Source organism: Rhea pennata, chromosome 3, assembly GCF_028389875.1.
Source record: "Rhea pennata isolate bPtePen1 chromosome 3, bPtePen1.pri, whole genome shotgun sequence".
NCBI lineage: Eukaryota > Metazoa > Chordata > Aves > Rheiformes > Rheidae > Rhea > Rhea pennata.
The window spans coordinates 12,007,263-12,029,875 of record NC_084665.1 but is presented as its reverse complement, the minus strand read 5'-3'; the positions used below and the strand labels follow the sequence as shown (position 1 = coordinate 12,029,875).

Sequence of the window (22,613 nt, the reverse complement as noted above, 5' to 3'; positions counted from 1 at the left end):
GTTGTACTAATAATTTAATTTGTAAGTATTCTTTTGTACAGGTAGAAGGCTTTGAAGTGGCAAAGGTATTAAAAGAATAAATAAAACATAGGCTTTCTTCATTGTTATTAGACACAGGAATTTCGAGAAATCTTGATGTCTTACATTATGCTTTTGTCATAGAGCTGCATTTTTGTTCCACTTCTTCCACTGTCCTATAAACAACACTCTCCGAATGTATTTAAGAATTCTTTTTGCAATAGCAGAATAAAAAGGACTTTGTATAAATAGAGAATAGTTGCATTATACTGTCTCTTGGTATCTGGATTTATTTTAGCTTAAATTGAAGTATTGGATCCTCTTCTTCTGTCAATTTAGGTTAGAATATCTTACCTCTGTGATAACCACTCAGTTTTGAACAGTACTATTGAAAGATACAACAAAATTAATAGGAATTGCCATTTGGACTGTTTTGATTTTTATTTTTATTTGTTTTTTTGGGGGGAGGAGGGTGAGGGGACAGGGAGAAGGAAAGAGAACAAACCAAGAGCTTCAGATGCTTAAATTTATGTAAGATACACTTCTTTCCTTAGGCAGCTCTTTATGGTTGTGGCTGCTGGGCTGAAAATACGGGAACTCATAACCCTTACTCCACAGCTGTGAGTACTTCAGGTATTTGCTACTTTTATAAATATTTCAAAATGTTGTTATCCTTTACTGTAATTAGTTTAAAAATCCCAAGTAGGATATTTTTATGAATGGTGAATTAAAAAACATTATTAACAGGTGACATATTGTGTGTGAGAGTGTGTGTTATCTTGAAATCCATGAATTCATCTGCATTTGTTGCTTATATTGGTAATTGTACTTAAAAAGCCAAATTAACAACCGTGTGAACTTTTATCTCATTTGTAACACCTCTTATTACACTGAAAGGGTGTGCTCTGTCTGTTACATCTTAAGGGATCTGTAGTCTTGTAAACTATAGCTGTTACAGATCTAATACTGTGTTAAACCCAGAATGCTTCTCCAAATGGAAGCGTTTTATAGAGGGCTAAGATAATTGGAGGGTCCTCAAGTTAAGAGGATCCCTTGGGTACAAAATTGCTAGAAATTGCATTATTTTCCCTGCAAAATATTTTAAGTGCTTATTCCTGCCTATTATTTCTAGTACTAGTTTGTGTTTGTGTACCTATGTGTACAGGCATACACATACAGGTTTTTATCTTTTTAAGTAACTGAGTGAAATAGTATGAACTACTTTATTGTAATTTTTAAAGGTACAGTTTAAGTTTTTCTTGTAGTAATCTGCTATGGTTTCCTGTCACAAGTCTGATATACCCTTTCATATTCTGGTTTCTATTTTTAGTGATTCCTTGTAAATTTAGTGATTCCTATTTGTTAGTTTTGATATACATTAAAAAACAGGTTTTGGAATAATTGGATCTCTTTACCTCACAGAATCACATGATGGTTGAGAAGGGACCTCTAGAGATCATCACCCTTGCTCAAACAGGATCACCCAGAGCACGTTGCTCAGGACAATGTTCTGATAGCCTTTGAACATCTCCAAGGATGGAGATTCCACAACCTGTCTGGGCAACCCGTTCCAGTGCTCTGTTACACTTGCAGTAAAGTTTTTGCTTACGTACAGATGGACCTTCCTCTGTTTCATTTTGTGCTATCTGTATCGTTTTGTTCTATCACACTGAAAAGAGCCTGGACCTATCCTCTCTACACCTTCTCTTCAGATATTTATACACATTGATTAGATCTCCCTTGGACCTTTTATTCTCCAGGCTGAACAGTCCCAGGTCTCTTCGTCTTTTTTCTCATGCAAGAGATGTTCCAATGTTGTCTTCATCTTAGTAGCCCTTCACTGAACTCACTCCAGTAGCTCCATCTCTCTCTCTTTCACACTGCAGAGCCCAGCACTGATCACATTACTCCAGAAGCAGCCTCACCAGGGCTGAGTAGAGGGGAAGGTTCACCTTCCTTGACCTGCTGGTGGTGCTCCTCTTAATGTAGCCCAGGATAACATTGGCCTTCTTGGCCATGAGGGCACATTGCTGGCTCATTGTCAACTTGTCCACCAGGACTCCTAGGTCCTTCTCTGCAGAGCTGCTTTCCAGCAGATCAGCCCTTAGGCTGTCCTGGTGCATAGGGTTATTCTTCCCCAAGTGCAGGACCTTGCGCTTCCTGTCGTTGAACAGCATTGGGTTCCTCTTTGTCCATCTTTCCAGCCTGTGATTGTCCATCTGAATGGCAACACGGCCCTCTGGTGGATCAGCCACTCCTCCCGCTTTTGTATTATTAGTGAACTTGCTGAGGGTGCACTCTGTCTCTTTATCCAGGTCATAGGTGAATAATTTGAACTTACAGCTGAAAGTCATTCAAATAATGACATTATTTGATGGTTTTAATTTTACTACTTATTGAACACTTAACTGATTTGGGAAGATGTCAGACACTGGTTGAGATAAATCTGTGGTACAGATTTTGCTTTGATGCTCTGTTTTCTACTTCCCTTCATAGTTCACCTTTAAGTTATCTTGTCCTGTGCATCTGTACAAATGGAAAGGTGTACCGATAGTTCATTTTCTCCCTTGTTTCTTCCTCTGAACCCTCATCCTGCATACACTGAGGAGGAACATTAAACGTCTCTCCCTCTGTGAATGAAGAATATGTATGGGAGAGACAGATGGAAGTGGAGATTAATGCTAGGAGCAGCAGTTCCCTGAAGTGGAGAGTGTGTCTGGTCTCTTTCTCCTGCTCTGTGCTGTTCCTGGGCTTACTGTGCCTGACTTGATTGGTTAACCTGTAGATATTTCGGGGATATAGCTTGCATTACGTGTATCTCAACTCTGCAGTTTGAGGAGATGGTTTTTCCTCTCTTCCTATAGTGAATGTTGATAACTTTGACCATTCAGTAGTATTCCAAATCATAAATTGACATAAGCATTGATGAAAAAAATGTTGAAAGTACTTTTTCTGTTTGATACTGTTTCTAAGATTAGGAACAGGATAGGAAAAGGGGAGTGGGAGGGAGTCTCATTTCCTTCTATTGTAAGTCTATTCATAGAGTCATAGAATCGGTAAGGTTGGAAGGGACCTCTGGAGATCATCTAGTCCAACCTCCCCATTCAGCAGGGTCACCCAGAGCGTGTTAGACAGGGTTGCATCCAGGCAGGCCTTGAAGATCTCCAGAGAAGGAGACTCCACAACCTCTCTGGGCAACTTGCTCCAGTGCTTTGCCACTCTCACAGTGGAGAAATTCCCCCTCACGTTCAGGCGGAACTGCCTGTGGTTCAGTTTGTACTCATTGCTTCTTGTACTGTTCTTAGTACTCTGGGCTTATTCTAGCTGAATTAAGTCCATTGGGGTAGGAAATTGTGGAAGTTGATAAGAAATGTGTGCAGATGAAAGGCAGTGGTAATAGAAAGAACTGGGGCAAACTCCCTCCCAATTGATTGTGCACTACTGTCATTCTGACTGCTAGATTTGAGGTGCAGAAGGGGAGAGTAAACAACCTATTTACATAGAGATGATGCAAAATGGTATCTACTGTTCAGGGGAGTCTGATGGACCTGTAGTCTGACCTTCTCAACTGAATGTGGAGTTTGCTTATCTGTTCTCACTTTACTGGTAGACAGCTTTATATTACCTGTTATGTCTTTAAGATTTTCATCTATATAATAGGAAAGTTGCACAGCCTGCGCTTGCTCTCATAGTTCAATGTTCGCATTCTTGACAATTATCAGACAAAGGACAGGTACAAATTCTTACACTTGGCATGTGTAGTTGGAGCAATAAAAAATTAAAACCACTCAAATGTAGACATTGAGGAATACATACTAAACTACTTACTAAACACTATAATTTCTGTGTGTATATATATATCCCAGATCAAGTCTTTAGGTGAGTGAGCAAGCTATATTCAAAAAATATCGTAGAAGAGCCCTCTTACAGAAATGATGGGAGAAGGAATGTAGCAGGGTGTGCAACTAAAACTTAACAGATTGAAGAGCATCAGAAATCCCCTATGCTGCTTTTCAAGTCATGTACCTTTTTAACTTCCTCTATTTTTAAGTTTGCCTTGTGCTGTTGAAAATTTGTGTGGATATTCACCAGAAGTTTCTTGGTGATAGTGTGTGTCTTTTTTAGTATTTGTGCAAAGGAAAGTCTTGTTGAGTGCAAAAGCACTGGAAGATCTTTCTATTCAAGGAGTAGCATACTGATTTTAGTGTAATAAATGCTTATCCACGTAAGCAAATATATTTAAATATTACAGTATTGGGTCTCTAATAATTAGTAAGCATAAGCTTGATATTGGAGGTTGCTTGATGAAAAGTTCAGGACACCTTTATTTAATTTTCTCAAACTGTTCTTTACAAAGTCAGCAGGATTTGAAGTCTATACAAGTACAGACAAGCACTTAAAGGAGATGTCTGCATTTAATGATGGCCTTAAATAGAAGTCTCGTTTCTTTTTGCTGGTATCAATTTTGTATAGTGGTAAATACTATGATGTTATACTATTTATAACTATCATATATATATATATATATATATATATATATATATATATATATTTCTTTTGTTCAAATCTTCTAGCTTGCATGACATTACATTAATACCAATCCTAGTTAACTGAAATAGACTGCTGGTGGTCTATGAAGCATGGCCATCTGTTTATTTGGTTATTTGAAATTCAGACTAGTGGTGTTTAATTAAACTCTTGTTTCTGGCTTTTCTTTAAAGTGTGTGAGGGGGAGAGAGAGAGATAGAAATGTTTACAGGAAGTCAGAACTCTTCCATAATCAATACCATTCTTTTTTCCATTTTCAGAAGCTCATAATGTTTTGTTTTATAATGTAACTTATGTTTACTGCAGTTTTAAAATATATTGATGCTTGACTCTTGTTTAAAATATGAGCATCCAACAATGTGAACCATGCGGTTAGTTAAGGGGTAGAGGGATGGAAAAATTAAATTATAAGAAAGGTTGAAAAATGAAATTTATAGTTTGGCTGGACCACAACAGGAGGTGGGAATGGGTGCATAAACATCTGCAAATATTCAAAAGGTGAAGTTGCCGAGGCTGAGGAAGAAAGTAACGTGCTAACATGTATCATTGTTGGATGAAATTTAAAAAACAACAACAACAAAAAAAAGATGCTGCCTGAACTCCAGAAGATGCCTTCCTCTAGAGAGCTCTGAGATTGCCAGTGCTTCTTAAGAGAAGCTGTATTGTTATTTGAGATATACCTAATATTAGACTAGACTATGTTTGTAATAGTGATCCTGACTGATAGGAAAGTCCAAATCTCCCTCAATAGTTCATTCAACTCAGTTCTTGAAGTCTGTTTTTTAATGGTGTAAAAGGCAGTACTAGAAATGAAATTTTACAATAATATGGATTAAGCCAAATTGTTTGCTATTGTGGTATTTGGAAGACTGGCATCTTGCATGTGACTTTGTATTAAGTTGTGTGGGGAACATTAATTTACTAAGTTAATTATCGCATAGAAACGTGCATCTCTTCACTGTTCAGGTTCATAATTTTGTTAAATAATGAAAAGAACAAAATCTTGTTCAGAAAGAATTTTTCCTCACCAAACTTTTACTTTGTATGTCAGAGCAAAACATTGTTTTACAGGGGAAGTTAGTTTTCTTTTGAAGGGTGTGCGGGGAGAAAGGAAGAAAGGAGGGAAGAACATAATGGGTTATTGGGGACCAAAGATGAGACTAGATAAATCACTTAGAACTGAAAGTAAATACCCAGAATTTAATCTCTATTTCAAGTATGAGCACTGGAAACTAGAAACTGAATATATGGAGAATATATTCTACCAGAGAGCTTTCTGTCTAGAAGCAGATCACAGAGGTGAAGTGATCTTTTCCCATTTTGTGTGTGAAAGCAGAGAACCTTCATCTAAGTTGTGGATTGACAGGTACCTAATTACAGGGAAACAGATTTTTCACTTTGAGACTGAGTAACTGTGCTTCAGTCACTGAAGAATCATTCTGGAAACAGCTTACTGATTGATTTTTGTTGGACATTTAAATTGGACTCAGGTGCGTGACCTAGAGAAGAAGGATTTTGTATCTGGTTCTGAATGCTGCAGTCAATAGATTCCTGTGATGTTTTGTTCTTTAGGAAAGAAACCTACCATCTCTGGCAGTTGACTTGTTTCTGTGCATCGACTCTGGCTCTGAGCATCTGAAATAAAGCTATTGTACATTTCTTATTGTGCTACTGGGCTGAATACTGTGGTGGTTTATATTTTATTTATTTAAGTCTGTTGTATATTATTTTCTGTTTTTGAGAGAGTACTTGAATGTGGCTGTTGAACAGTCAGCTAGGTCAGTGGGATGTCTAAATTGGTAAGAGACAAAATGTTTCCTGGATCAGCCCTGAAGCAGCTGTGATGGCTCCTGCTAAGCTTCTTCCTCAAAAAAGATGTTCTTGCCAGAGCTCTGCTGATATTTCAAGCCATGCCCTTGCCACAGATAAACTGCATGTAAACCAGCTTCATCCATTCTCTTCTCCACAGCTCATCCTGGCCTGATTTTTATGTATTTATTTATTTATTTTTCAATGGAAATTTGGATAACCAATTTTTAGATATTTCTGTGGCTTTGCTCAACATATCACAAAAATACAAGTGAAAACACTTGAAAAGAATAAAAAGTTATAAAGTTGTAAATTATTCTAAAGTTTTTTCTCAAACTCCCTTGTATGCAAAAAATGAAAACTGGGTTTTGCTTGCTGTGTGTTTAGTGGTGTATTTATAGACTTATAATTTGATTATGACTTCACAGAATAACTAATTCATCAAATAGCCCTTGGAATTTTTAAAAAATTCTTGAATAAAGAGAAGAATTTAACTATATTTCTCTTAACTTTATCAAAAATATACTGTAAATTATTAAATATCAATATATGCTAAACCCAATAATTATGACTCTTTTGGGGGAAATTAAAGGTTTAGCATTTGTGACAATTTAGACGAACAATTTATTTTAGTGATAGCTAGGGAGAAAAATTGAAGCACTGAGAGTTTGTTATTTTAAGCCCTATATACAATCCTGAAAAAAAGATATTCTTTGACATCAGTTTCATATAAGCATTTTTTTAAGGGCTAGATTTTGTAAATTGTTAAGCTCATACTTATGAAATGGCTTTCATATTTGAGTTTTGGAGCCTATGATGATGAAAAGATTGAACAGGTTGGGGAAAAACTTGGGTATGGGGTAAAGTGAGTTAGAAATAGTAATTCAAAGGATATAGAGCACAATTTCTGCATATTGAAATCTGTGCAGAATTGATAGGAATGTAAAAATGGACACATGGGGTCAAGACAGAGCTCCAGTGAAGCTGATGTTCTGTCTTGAGTAGCAGACGGTTGCAGGTATCCAGGGAAGAGTAGAGGAATAGGACAAGCATCTCCACTGCATTATACAAGCTTCTAGCAATCTAAGACTGGGGGACTTTGTCTTTAATAGCTCAGGACAACTTTCTCACAAATCATCTCATTTTTATTTGTATTTAGGAGCCCAGTTACTTAATCCTTGAGAGAAAATTCTTTCTTACTATGTGATGACTTAGGTTTGTATCACTTTTGTTGAAGCTTACTTTGGTAAAGAGCAGCGTTAGTTTAAGTGTGGCTTACAGAATTTATATAATGCTGTAATTCAGTAATAATTATAATAGCTAATAATTCAGTAGTTTCATGCTTGAGTTTTTATTAATTTTGTTCTAAAATCCTTCTATTGAAGATTTAATTTGAGGCATATCTTTCATTGCCTTCCTCATAAAAAGTTCCCGTAGAAGTACTTTCTTAAATCCTTCCAAATTCATTTAGCTTTTTTAAATAGTCATGTCTTATTTGAAGATTAGCTTGTACAGCTTGATCACCTGTTGGCTCTGCGGATGCTGGCAGGCTTCCTCCTTTTGACGTGTTTGAAAATGATTTGGTGTTAGTTCTTATGCATTTAGCAAGCTCTTTCTCAAAACTTTCAGGTATTTTATTATGATTTTTATATTGAATGTGCCAAAAGCAGTGGTCTAATCTTGTTCTGTCTGGGCATGACTTCAACTTTTTGAAAGATATTTTCTTGCCTCTAAAAGTCTCTTGGCATTGTTGCTTAGCCACACTATCTTTGGCTTTACTATTTATTTATTTTTGAATTTTCAGAAAATACTTATTGATTTGTAATATGCAGAATATCAGAAAACTCATTTTTATGTATACATATAAAACAGTTTAATGGAGGAGGGACTACTGATATCAAAAGATGAGGACTTTCTAAAGACAAAACGGGGGAGATGGTGGAACTTAGGAATGACTTTGAATGTAAAGACTTCAAGACTGTAACTATGTTAGTCTAAAATTCAGTTTCTGTATAAACAAGTAAAATCTTTCCAATTTTTGTGTTATTTTTCTTGGAGACATTTTAAAGCGTCAACTCTGAAATATATTAAAATGCAATGATCTTTGAAAAAAATAAGGTTGAGGAACTTTATTGACAACTTAAGGATAAACATTATAGGAATACTCTACATATCAGAAAGCCAGTATTTATTTAAAAAAAATCGGAGATGGTAATATAGATTTATTTTAAATCTAATGCATTGCAGTTACAGGCATAGCTAAGATACCTAGGCAACCTTAACTGTGACATTTGACAACATAATGCAAGAACCATAACATGCAAGAGTGACTGTGGAGACTGAGTGAAAGCTTGTTAGATGAGATGGCCGAATAAAGACTGGTTGTCTTTATCTGACATTAAATATAAGCTACAGTTAAGCAGGTTTTTGGATGAAAGCAGTAGAAATTAAAACATTTGTTGTTAAAAACACATGTGTGTGCGAACACACAAACACGTGCACGCATGCACACCGTCATGCCTCCTCTTTAAGCGTGCTCCCATCCCCCCAACCAGGGGAAAAAAAAAAAAAAGCCAACTCCACACAAGCCCAATTAGAACATTTTAGTAAATTGTCTTTGTTGGGGTGTGAATGTAAACACAGGAAGATGGGTATTGTTTGGCAAGAGAGTATTTGAACGAGAGCCAACCGCAGAAGAAACAATAGTCATGTTTTTTGGCTGTACTTTGAGAAACCATTTCCTATTTTTTCCTGAACATAATCAAAGACATTATGTATATTCTTTTCATTCAAGGTAATGTCAAGTGTGTCATTGAATCTTCTCCCCGGTTGGAACAATGGCAGTGTTGGTCTGCCAACTGTGCCAAAGTAATGCTATTGGAGTAATAGGCAGAGTCTGTTTTTCATGGGAGATAGTTGAAAGTTCAAATTCATTTTGAATTTACAGAACTTAGACGATGAATAGAAAATTTACAGTGACAGCTTCTGTAGGAGGCTTTGAGAATATGACTGTAAGTGAAACTTGCAATTTTGACTTACATAAAGGACTTAAATGACCTGTGATTGACTAAGATAACAGCAGACCTTGAAGTAAAATGGGAGTATGATTTGTGAGAGGAAACTTCCTTGAGTACTGTCTACAGAACTGGCACTGTCTGCACATCATGCTCAAGAAATTAATTCTGAAGTTAAGGTTCTCTCAATGCCCACAGTGTCCAGGACTTTTACAAGTCTATCTCTTCACATATTGCTGAGCTTGAGCTAGTAAGCTCTCTGAAATTCAGCTTGAGCATTTTTAATATAGCTGAAGAATGCAAAATATGGTCATTGTTAGCTTTTATATATTTGGGAAAGAAAATACAATACATTCTAGGAGAGTCTACTAATCAATATTAGCTCAAGTTGTGGTAGTATCAGAGTTTCTGAATAATTTTAACAATTAACTGTTTTGCATGTAAACAATGAAGTATTTCAGTAATTGCCTGATTCTAGAAATATTCCATGCTTGCACTGTTTGGACCTGTGCAATATCTGATGGAATAGTAGAAAACTTTCAAATGTGTTTAGGAATTCAGCAGGTTGTCACTTGTGAGTAGAAATGAAGAGACTGAGAGTAATGTGTCTTGTTCCTTTTTAACACTTTTCTTTCTTTTTCTACTAGCTACTGCTGTAGAAGCATACTTGCACGTTCTCCGTGCACAGCTATTGTGCTTTGTGTATATGTATGAGCTAATGAAACCAGCTAACTTTATAATACTGCATTTCTGAAGATAGACAAGGTTTTGGATTATTTAGAAAATGCAGAAATTCTCAGACAGAAAGCTAAAAAATCTCAAGCTTTTGCCAGAATACGCATGAGGACAGCGTTTGATACGAGAAAAGTACGGTGATTTAATGTCATAAATAAGCCAAGCAAGAAGAGTAGAATCTTTAAATATGTTGACTTCTTTTAGAAAAATTAAGCATGTTATAGAATACAGTTGGGCTTCAGGCCTGAGTCCAAATCTGTGTGTTTGCTGAGAAGGTAGCAGACCTGTCAGATTTCTGGGCTCGAAGTGAGAGATAGGAGAGGAGTCGGTCTGTGAGAAGTCTTTCGGTGATCTCTCTTGCTCTTCGTTTTCTTTCCACCCCCCTCACCTAGTAGTTATTCTTGACTGAGTGAAAATCAGATACAGATAATAGTAATATTCTAGGAAATGTTGACAAAATAAGTGTAAATAAAGAAAATATGCCTGGCTTCATTACTTATTTCTTGCGCTGATGAATTCAGCGAGATCCAAAGGGTTGCTGTGCTCTGTGATCAAAAGTCAAAAAGGAGCCTCTGTTATAATGAAGGCATTTTAGTGATTGTATTAACGCTCTTTGAAAAGTTACGTTGGATACACTTCTCATACATCATTCCATGAAGTGAAAAATAGAAAACTTAATATTGCAGAGAATCCTTTTCTAGTTGCCCATGTGAAAATCTTTACAGTAACACTGTAAAACTAAGAAGAGCTGTTTCCCAGTGGGTTGGGGTTGACTTGGCATGTGTTCCAGGCCCTTTCTTTGCCAGCAGGAATGAATGGTCCTGGGGCTGTGGAGTGAGTCTTGCAAACTAATCCTGTTTCCTTTCTCCTGAAGAGGGATAGGTATGACTGACTTTTCAGTCAAGTTGTGGAATTTCTCTTGGATAAATCAAGTTTGTTTAATAGATTAACTTAATGAAATCTGGTCTTCCAGGCCTTTGTTCACGGCGGTTACTGTTGTCTGTGTTCTCTGTTATGTTTTCAGAGTGTGTGTTAATAAGGAAATGAGTGTGTTTACTCTTCCTTCCCATGCCTTTCCGCCCCCCTCAAACTTTCACTTTTTTTCCGGATCAGTTCTTTCCAGTCCATTGTGTGTGCGCCTCATGGATGCTTTTGCTGGCAAAACAGAAAAAGTAGTGTGGACTAGGAAACGACACCTAAGATATACCTCTAAGAAGCTTATGCTTGTTAAATTAGTTGTTGAGCTGTGCCTTCAGCCAGCGTTCCCTTGTGTTTTTAGGGATGTTTCTGGACCGTAGAATCCTAGCTGAAAAACAATTTTCAGCAATAACCACAATGACTTCCAAATCTGTGGAGTAACTATTTCTCAAGGAAGCTTTAATCTCAGTAAAACTTTAATCTCAGTAAATTGCCTTTTGGTGTGGGACCTTGTTTTTTTGATCCCCATGCATGGAGGGCAGTAGTGGCTGTGCTGGAATCCAGTGACTGCTGGTGTCTGGGCAGGTGCACAATGAGGCTTTCTTGCTTGCTCTGATCTGGCTGCATGTTCCAAAGATCTGCCTTAATTTCACAGGCAAATCTTTTATCCTGCGTAGATTGTTTGAGCTAAACTATGTGAGAGAGATATTACAATACAGTTAATCTCTTTGTAGAAATATGTATTATCCATCAAAAGCAGTCTGTTCCTTGGATTTGGGAATTAATAGGTAATTTAAGGTATCACAGAGGAAGCAGCTGCCTGTGGAAAAGACATATGTCATTGTTACAGCGAACCAGAGAGTAAAGGAAGAAAGATGTCTATCTGCAGACAGATGAGCTTTTACCTCTGAAGCAAACGCTGCCAAGAATTCAGGTTCTGGGTCCAGATGCCTTTTGGAAGCTTCAGTACTGTAGCATGTGGTGTCTGAACTTACTGTCACCACAAGCCTGAGTGAAGAGAGGAAGCAGCAGGTGGGGATGACTTGCGGGACTGGTAGCGTTAAGAACTGTGGAAAACAGTCAATTAAATAAGTACAACAATGTTCAAAGCTGAGGGCTTGAGTACAAAACAGTCAGAATGCTTGTTTGAGTTGCCTTCAGAAGGCTTGTTCTGAAGCAGAACTGGATGCCAAGAGTCAAAAAATGCTTATTGTTTCTTGAGATTTTATTTGGACTTAATAATATATTGTGAGCATGAAGCTGCACTGACTTTTAAAATTAATACTTTTTTGCATTAGGTGCACTGCTTGCACAACTGTGTGTGTGTGTGTTCATAACCTGGGGCACTAGTCAACCATGCTAGGAGAAAATGCACTGCTGTCTCCTTCTCTAAATAGTCCCGCTCCTTTTGTAATACCTTGCAAAGCTTGTAATATACCTTGTAATAGCTTTAACTGGGTGCAAGGGTTTAAAATGAAATCAAGATTGTGGCAAACTGAACTCTAGATCTTAAACATTTGTCTGTGATTGGAAGAAAATGATTGTGTACATTCAGTTAGCTAGTACATAAGCTGCCATCTAATTTCCTTGATGTTGTAAATTTTGTATGATAAGTGATATAGTTTGGAAAGATATAATATTTCTGCAAAGAAATCAATAGCAACAAAAGCTTTCCTGAAAGCCTATGTTAAAAAGTAGATTTTTTTCCTCTTTTCCATTTAGCCAAAATTAATCTTTCAGATTATACTAAATATGAAGAACAATGTAAAATACAAACGTCAATTTTAATGGAACTACAATTCTTCTTTATTCTGACTATTTCTTCTTAGAGGCACATCTTAAATCCATGTTCATGATAATAGATACAAGTAGTTTTTTCAATAGTTGAATTTATCTGACATTTCTCATTATTTGAAAGTGAATGAATCAGTGATTTGACGTCAAATTTTAACTATTTAATCTTTTTTTTCTGTCTGTAAAATTATAGAAATGCTGGACCTGTTGCTCTTCAGAATGATATTAGTTTATTTTACCTGTATTAAATATTTTAAAGCTGTTTGTCAGAGAAGCTGTTTTCCCACCTTTTCTCAGAGAAGATGGTTTGTACAAGAGTTTGTCCTGATTTTGAATATATCTTTTGTTGTCTTTGTGAAACCTACTGCCTTCTGACCTTCTGAAAAATGCTAGTTTGCACATTCTTAGGATGTATTTGTTAGCTTGGAAGTTAAATCATCCAAGAATTTTCTGTTTATAACAAGAATTTTCTGTTGATCCATCTTTATGAATTGTGTAGGACTTTATTTCCGGATTTCTTCCTGGTAGCAGGTCAGTAGATTAAAAATTTCTCCTGCTGGTTTGTAGGCAAGGTGAAGGGGAAAACAGCAGCTGATAGGAGTGAAAAAAGCTAAAAATTACACAACTTTCATTCAGTACTGTAGTGCATTATGCTTCAGCATTTTGTCTTTTCATCAATAGTAGAATTTACAACCAGAAGTGTTCTTTAAATTTTTGTTCTGGTATGTAACTAACTGGATCAGTATCTTACCACCCAAATATTTTTATTTTACTTTATTTTTTAATATCATTGACTTGCTAGTTTTCAGTTAGCTCTTTCTATAGATGCTGGTAATGATAACCAGAGCTTACTAAAATACAGGCTGTCATTCTGTTTCCATTAGGCACAGCTAGAAGCTACTTGAGGAAACAAAGTAGAAGTGCTATGGTCTTGTAATTTGTTAGTTGATACTTTTTTCTAGGCATTGTGTTCAACTAAAAGTGATATCAGAATCAAAACAACTTAATGTGGCCAGGTTTAGACTTTGCTGCATGAAATAGATAATGAAATACAGATAACCTGTAATTTCTGTCGTTAGCTTCTGAAAAGAGAAGAGTCATACTTTGGCAGTGGAGTAAACAGATTAATTTTTCCATTCTCGAATGAATGTGAGTAATACAAGTTTCCATTTCGTACTCCTTTAGAACAAGTTCCAACACTTTACGCTGAGGTACTGTACATTTCCATAGCTAGACAGGCTCCGGCAGCTTGTCAAAACCCCCGTAAGCTCTCCGCTTATGGCTTGCAGAAAGAAAGCTAGATTTTCATTTCTCCTTCCATTCAGCAGGAGTTTCTTTCATGTCTGAAAATTGAAAACGTGTGTTTTTCAGTGTGGTGCATGGATGTGTGTGTGCCCTCTGGCGCACCTGTTTCTAATTTCCTGACTTGAAAGCATCTCCCATCAAAAGGAGCAGAAAAACAATTTCTTTCTGACACGCTGCTCAGAGGCCCGTGCTTTGGGAAGGCCTTCCTTTCGCTTGCCATCTTGGTTCCATTGGTAGAGCTTTATAAGATGCAGAGCACACATTGTATGGGATGTTCAGTCTATACTGTGCTGGGTTCTTTCCCCTCTTGATACAGTTATTTAACCCTTAGAAATCTACTAGAGAAGTCACTGTGTTGAGGAAAGACAGTGATGTAGTCCTTGGCTTCTTAGGTGAAGCTCAAATTAAGGACCAAAATCTGTAGCAGGTTAAGGTTTGCATAACCTATGAACTAAGCAGAATATCGGTTACTCTTTGATACAGAAAGTTGATTATTCAAATTTAAATATTCTAACTCATGTTTCTAACTTCTCAGGTGTGCGGTGTAAAACAGTATCCAGTTTAATAGCTGAAAATCAAAGGTGTTACAATCTTGAAAACTGATGATTAGGTTGATGTGAAAGTTGGGTACGTGCTAGCCAGTAAATGATTTGCTACAGAACAAGTAGCTATTAACTATAGAAGAACAATAAAGAAGCAAAAATGCAAATTTTGAAGCTCTAGCTTTTGTTTTACTGACTTGTCAGGTGCTGAGCTGAGAAAACAGACATTTCCGCGGGTAGCATCGTGATTGTTCTGCATAGCTACTGTGCTCCAGTATGTACCTATCCCTTGGTATGCTATAGAATTACTTATTTCACTTACTGAGGAGTGAAATGGAACAAAACTTTCAAAAAGACTGTAAGGTTTAAAACCATGGTATGTGTGCAGTTAAATAGTACTTGAAGTGCAAAGAGTTGGCCTGGTTCTACTAGCAGTTCATATATTCATAAAAACTGAGTTTTCTAAGCTTTGTTCATTGCTAATATGATATGCAGAAAATGCTAAAAATGTGAATCAGAGGATGTACTTAGATAGGTTTATGAACTGTAACAAAAAATATATTTTTTAAAAAATTTAAATGGATGGGAAAGGTGCATCGTTCAAATTTACATCTCTTAAAGTAATTATATACAGCCTTGATACACATCTTGTGTAGGTATTGACATTTAGGTACAGAAGAGTTACATTATAGAATATTTGCCCAATATTGGAATATTGAATGACAATGGGAAAATTATTTTCATTTGTCAGCACAGAAGCAGGTTTCTGTGATTAGCTCCTAGCTTTCATAACTGTATGGTAAGGCATGAGTCTCCCTAGTTTACAGCACTGTTCCACCTTACAGGTAGTTCTGCTTTGCCCACTCTGGGATTCACTGATCGACAGTGTCTGGTGCACGGGGCATGGAGTGGAGGAAGGAGCACTGTGCTATGCTCAAAACTCAAAAATGCCTGTCATGGGGCTTTGTGCTTTTCTGTGCTGTTTTTGGACCAAGAGGTAACTGGAGAGGACTACTCATAGGTACATAAATGTTTAGTTGTAATAGGATAACAGAAGAAAAAGAGACTACAAAATAAAAAAGAGGTTGTATCTTCCTGGATATTTATTGTGGGGGCCATGTTTGAATCAAGGAGGTGTGTCAGAGCTTGGAGTAGAAAAAGTGGTATTACTCTCAGGAATTATATGTTTGAATACCCATAGAGGGAGAGAAGTTATTTTACTACTAGTCAGCTTTACATTTTGAAAGAAACTATATTAGAAGTAGTACTATGGCCTGATCCAAGATGATTTGTGTCTCTGACAACCAATTTTGATGCTTTCTGTATGATCTGCAGGAAAAAAGTGGTTTTCAGGTAGGATAAGAAACTTCTAGTTGAAGAAAGTATAGCTTTATTAGTGACTATCAAGCCTCATCCCTGTTGAATTCCCTTGTCATAGGAGCCTGTTCCTACCATGTGCCTCTGGAGCCTTTATGAATCTGGGTTTTAAGCATATTTCCTTATTAGAATGCTAGAAGTTTACTTTTCAAAATGAAAACAGAGACTCTTGCCTAATCCCATGAAGTCAGGAACCAGAATTATGAGGGAATGACTCCTCTCCTTAGAGAGATGCTTGGATTGCTTGTGTTAGATCTTTCAATTTTTTCTTTCATTTATCAAAATAGAATATTCTTTTCCCATAGAAACATTACTCACTTTACCAGCAGTGATGTAGTGATCCTAAAGAAGAATCACTTGCTCCTGCAGACATGGGCGACAGCAGTTACAGCTGAAATATTTTTGTCAGATAATATTTTTGTCAGATGGTGGGTTATGAGTAGGCAAGACTATGTTGCACGATGTTACTATGCTAGGAAAATAATTTTGTTGTATAGATGAAACATGCTTCCTCTGTAGGAAGCATGAGGTTAACCCAGCAAATTTTTCTGTTCCAGGCAGTGATCTCCATTTGGCTCACTCTTGCGTGAAGGTTTGTGGAAGGTTTGGTCTGTCACTGCAGAGTGTTTGTCTCTGAGATATAACAAATTTAGGTTACCGAAGAAATTGTCATCCTAACTGGGAAAGGAAAGTAAAATGAATTAAACTCTGTTTACAGTAAGGTTACTAAAACAAGCTTAGTTGGACTTGTGGAATTGAGAATTCTTGCTAGGAGTCCGTTTTGGTTTGGTTTAACTATTTTACAGTGAGAAGATGCAAAGTATCATAATACATATAGCTAAACAGAGCATAATGTAAGATAATTAAGCAAATGAATAGGAATTACATTTTCTTTAGCTTATGTGCCTGATTTGGAAATCTGCTAAAGTATCTTTCATTGTTACTGTTTTCATTCATGTTAATTCAAATTTTTCAGAAACTGGCTAATGCCGACGGTTAGGTTAAAAGTAAATGAAACTATAAGTTTGAACTCGCAACTTGATATCATAAGTTATAAATCAGGTTTAATTATGGTGATTCTGTATGCACTTATTTTGTGTCTAGCCCTAGTATTATCTACAGCATTTTCTCAATTTGAGACTATAGAGACCATAGCTAAGCCTGCAGACAGCTTACACTCTAGGATTTGGCTCTAACTGGAGATAGTAGGAAAAGTAAGTCTGTCGGAATAATTATGGTGATTCTTTTCCCCAGTCTTAATCTGGGCAAAGAATGTGAAACTACGTAGTTGTCTGTCTTTTTGAAAAATGGGTATTCCTACATTGAAAACTGATGTAACAAATTTTTCTTTTCAAGACGGGGGAAGAGGAGAAGGGTGAAGGAGGAGTGGGGGTGCAAGGGGAGATTATGTTTATTAGTTATATGTCCCTGCAGATAGCTGGCATATGATGTGCTGAAAGATTTTTACATGCACTGCCAGCAGCAGTCAGTAAGCCTTATAGGTTGACATAAATATGACAAAAAGAAATGACTTTGTGGGGATGTAGAGATGTGTGATGTGTTAGTAGAATTGAAGGCTGTTTTTCTTGTGGTGCATCGTGGATCAGATCAGTGAGCTGCACCTGCTCTGAGCCCATTTTAAGTTTGTTCCCCCTTTCTCTCTCTCTCTCTCTCTCTTTTTTTTTCTTTTTAGCAGACTTGATGTTATGGGAACTGTTCAATAAAATCATTCTCTGGGGGAAAATAAGATTCCACATCATGCTAAAAATGCCTATTGTCTTTTTGATGCCAGTTTAGGAATTACTTAAAATTTCTGAATGTCTCTTTTTATTACAACTTAGAGATGCATAGGCTCACTCTGATTTTTGTTATTAATTTGCTTGACTTACATTATAAACTCAGTGCTTCTTACCTCACAGAGTATGCATTTTACCTTTAAAGATGTTACAGGTTTTGTTCAAGAACAGATCAACTTCCTAATTTTTTACTAGAGCATATTCTTTTTTTAGTTTTATTCTTTATAGCTAAATTTCATAATGATGAAATTCTCGTAGTAAAAAAGTGATAGCCATATTGTGGTCTATCGTCAAACTGCATTTTGCAGTCTTTGTGGTTTTTGCATTTTTTTGCATTATTTTTGTCTTGTGTAAATACTAGATATTTGTCGATTACATTGGGACCAGAAGCTTTCTAGCATGGAAGCAATGAGGCAAAAAATAGACCTTCTTGCAAGCAGCTGTTGAAGGCATTGTATTGCATGATCTTGTAGAAGATAATATCCTTCTAACCAGGAGACTTTTCTCAGTAGTTTGAGAGGTTGACAGTCTGTACAAAAACACTTCTTGTGTTCTCAAGGAGTGCTTCCCTTTGCCATGTAATTGTTGTAATATTTAGGTCTTTTATTTCCTCTAAATTTACAACTGTGTTTTACTCAATCGGCTTGCTCTACAAGAAACTTCCTGTCTTTTTGTTTTGCCAGCAGTATGTAGATTCAGTGCTGAAGTAGCCTGCTTCAAATGCTTCGGTTTAACTAAATTGTATTAATGCCCCTCAGAAGGAGTGCATAGCTGAAGACTAAGATGTAGTTTTGGTGATTGAAGATAGCGAGCTTTTGGGACAAGTGTTCACAATTTTTCAGTAGTCTAATTCTTGTGCTTATTCTTTGTCTTCTAATGAGTGCATTTTTGTTGTTTTTTAATCATGGAAATGGGGTGCGGAGGTTGAATAGAATCTCTTTTTTCTGATGTTTTGGCAATCTTGGAAGAACAGTGTTTTTAAAACCATTTTGCCTGTGAGGGAAGGGGTATCATTGTGTGATAAGTAATCCAAAAATAGATTCCTGGAGTAGGTTACTGTATGAATTAGGAGTTAAAAGTGGTGGCAAGAACAAGAAGCAAGTCTATGATGAGCTCAAAGACCCAGTACTAAACCTGAGTTGCCTGCATGTATTTGTGCAATGTTGTGTCCAAACCAATAAGTTCTCTAAACTCGGAATATTGGGAAGCCCTGAGAAGAGACACGCAGCAGGCTACACTGGAGCCAGTTTGAGTTGGGTTTATTTATTAGCTGTTTCTTTGTGCCAGCTCTAGACTGGCTTCATCCAGAGTCACTCAGTTCTCTCTGTTCTGGCTTGCAAGTAATTCCAGTAAAGTAAAAGTTATCCATGGTGACTGAGCTGCCTTTGTCTGAAGCCAGCTGAGGTCTGATGTCCTACGAACTCCAGCTCTTTGCCATATTAAAGCAGCTAGAGGGTTTCCAGTCGTAAACTGTCTCTGGAAGCTGCAAAGATGTATTTATGCAACTCTGCAATTGAGCTAAATTCAGCTGGATTATAACTGATTTCTGTATGGAGCCAGCATAGTGCATCTTTGTTTTGGTTAATGAGAAATATATAGATAATTGGGAGTTGATGGTATATGACTTTTCTCTATATATTCTGGAGTTTAAGGCAGTTTTAGGCCCTGGTATATTATTAAATTACAAGTCTGACCAAACTGCAATTACCTAAATGTAGGTAATTAAAATCATTGATCTTTTTTTTGTTTTTCCTAACTAGATAACACATTTCAGCTAGACTGGTGCTCAGGTAGACCTCCTCTCTCTGGCTTGCTTATATGCAATTGAGCAAAAATGTCAACAAATGGAAGACCTACTAGCATAATGACTTTTATATACATCCAGAAGGTATCACCAATGTATTTTCCTATCCAAGAGAACTTTGAGCAGATAAACATATACCTTACTGTCTTACTGCAGCTGTATGTCCCCAAAGAATGTTATGGGAATGGAAAAGAGTGCAGGAGAAAAATGGCAGGTGTAAAGGTATTCCTGCAGAGTAAAACACTAAAAAAATGATATCCTTTTTGTCTTGGTCATTGACAGGTGTAAGGGGATAGTTACAGAAAGCTCTGAGGCAATAAGTAGTTGTTTTGCTTAAGTTTTTTTTGATTTCTTAAAGACAAACATTTAAAAATTATAGGAATTTTTCTCAGGAATCCCAAGAGCAGGCAAGTAGGCACTCTGTCAAAAAAGCATAGTTGCATGGTAAATTCAATTACTCTGTCGTTGATGAAAAGCTGAATCAGGTGGATTAAATAGTAGATGGCATCACGCAAAGGAGTTACTGGGGCACTATCTCTAGATATTCTTGATTTAAATATATGATTTTTATAAAATTAAGCTGTTAAAAAGATACAGTATTTTCTATAGTGAACTGTGAATGCGTGCATTGGTCATATGCTTTGTGAGCCAATAACTCACAATAAGAAATGCTTCCAAGGATCGTTCCTGTGAGAATGACTAGTAAGTGGATTATTTGAGAGAAAATTACAGGGTCTGGATAAAGAGTCAGAGACAGTCTTATTGTTTCTTCTTGCTCTTTTGCTCCGTTTCTTCTCTTTTTACCTTTTGGTTTATGACTGTGCAGCAGAACTTCCAGTAAAGTTCTGAGAGAAACTGCTGGCATAGTTGAACTTTCAGATGACTTAATATTGCTCTCTTAAAAAAATATTGCGTATGTCTGTCATACAGCTTTCTTTTTGCCTGTGACGTTGCAAAATAGTTACTGGCTTCATAGTGATATCTGTATTTTGATTAGTCCTAATATTTCTGTAGGTTGTGGAGAGCACCTTGTACGAACCATACTTGCCAGAGAATGTTCATGTGCTTTGCAAACAGAAGATGCCCACCAAGCTCTCCTAGAGACTATGCAAAACAAATTTATTGGTAAGTATACGATCCAAGTTACCTAAACAGTATAAAACATTATTTAAAATGCAAGTAACTATATTAAATAAAATGAAGATACTTACATCTGTGATTACTCTTAAAGTCTTATGTTGTAAGCTGGAGTTCGATTAAGTATTGTGTTACATTGAAGGAGTGTTAAATCAAACTACAGAAGAATATTGTAAGAAATCTAAAGGAAAACCTGTGGAACTGTCTCACTTCATATGTGAGTCATGTAGTACTCAGAAGGGTTTGAAGGAAGAATTTCCTGGCTGAATCCCTGGCTGTGTTGTGCAGTTGCATGTTTTAGAATTGGTGGTTTAGCAGCATTAACAAAAATTATTCATCATATAACCATTTTAAATATAATAGACATCAAAACCCACTTCATGTTCTAGAGTGCTTTGGACAGACAAATTCTGAATTGCTATTTGTGTGATGAAATTAGTCTTCACTGAAGATTATTACAAGATAAATGCTGGATTTTTTTCTTAATTTGAAAGGATTACACATAAGTGTTTATATGCCTGTTATGCTTATTTATTTTTTTGTAAAAGTAGTTTTTTGTTTTCTTCCTTTAAGTTATAATCAAAATGTGTATATGAAGTTTTATAATACCTGTATTAATATAAAATTTGGAAGCATAGATTCCAATGAGATTTCTGGAATATATGTTGACCTGCATTGATTTATTGGACAAAAATGTCTAACATTTTTGAAGCACAGTTTAAAGCTTTCACTTGGTTGAGTGTAGCGTGAATATGCGTTTTGCTGTGACTGTGTCTTTGTGTTCATTGCTGCTTTGTGGTATAGCCTCTGAAAGTGCTGTTCTAAAAAAATTCTTTATTATAATGAATTGCCTGTCTAAATCTCAGCCTAGTATTACTTGACAATAAGATTCAGTAGAGATGTGTGTTCTGTCTAGGAATTCAAAGTTGTAGAGGGTCCTGGAAAAGCTGATAAATTAGCTAATCTGTCTGGGACCAGACCTCTAGCTAACTCACTAGAAGAAACTAGCCCTGAAGGAAAGCATGCAGTAATCAGCTTTCTTAAATGCAGACAAACTGAAATTAGCACAAAGAAGAGCATGGTTTGGGCTTCTTGTTTAAACAGGTGAAAATATACTAATGAAACTTGTGTTTCGTTACAGAATAGTTTGTAGTCTTTTTCTCTTTTTGCTGTGGAACAGGTTTTGCAGTTTTGGTGAACTTAAAGTTAAGAAAAATTGTAAATGAGACATAGGGAGAATGTGAAATGAACAAGTACTGAAAGCTAAATAATTGTTCTTGTAGTCTCTTGGGTTTATATATTGTCTTTAGAAACTTCATATATTAACAGATTATCAGCAGTTGTTATGGAGTTGTTGAAACTAATTTTTTATGCTATCTAATGACTTTTTTGGTAGGAGAAATGTAGTAGAATTGCATCAAATCATCACCAAAGTGTTCTGAAATGCTAACTAAATGTTTAGAACAATCCTAGTGGAATAAAATGGGTTAAAATGATTTCAGTTAAAAAATTAGTACCATTTTCACATTATTTGTTTGCTGATTTGTGAAACTGTTATTTCAAGAGGTACATACTTGTTCCATCTCAAATTAGTTAGAATAGTGCTTTCATTCACAATGTTATGTGCATACTCTTAACTGTGAGGGCATATGTTAACTATGAAAATAAAATCATTAATAAACGTTGCTAAGGCAAGGCTTACCCCTTCAGATACTTTTCTTCTTATTTAAATAAGAGAAAAGGTGGACTTTTCAGCATGCCCAAAAGTCAGATGAAGCAGGAAATATTTTGGTTGTTTACCTGAAGCTTTAATATT

General features: G+C 36.3%; 1 protein-coding gene across 4 annotated transcripts in view; it reads left to right on the top strand.

Annotated features, from left to right (window-relative positions):
- Nucleotides 1–22,613, top strand: part of TASP1 (taspase 1) — a 95,493-nt gene that overhangs the window by 41,541 nt on the left and 31,339 nt on the right. For all 4 annotated transcript variants that reach the window (XM_062573509.1, XM_062573510.1, XM_062573508.1 and 1 more), the window contains 2 exons: nt 573–651; nt 20,675–20,785. In XM_062573509.1, coding sequence (XP_062429493.1) covers nt 573–651; nt 20,675–20,785 — 190 coding nt within the window. The remainder of the gene's footprint in view (nt 1–572; nt 652–20,674; nt 20,786–22,613) is intronic.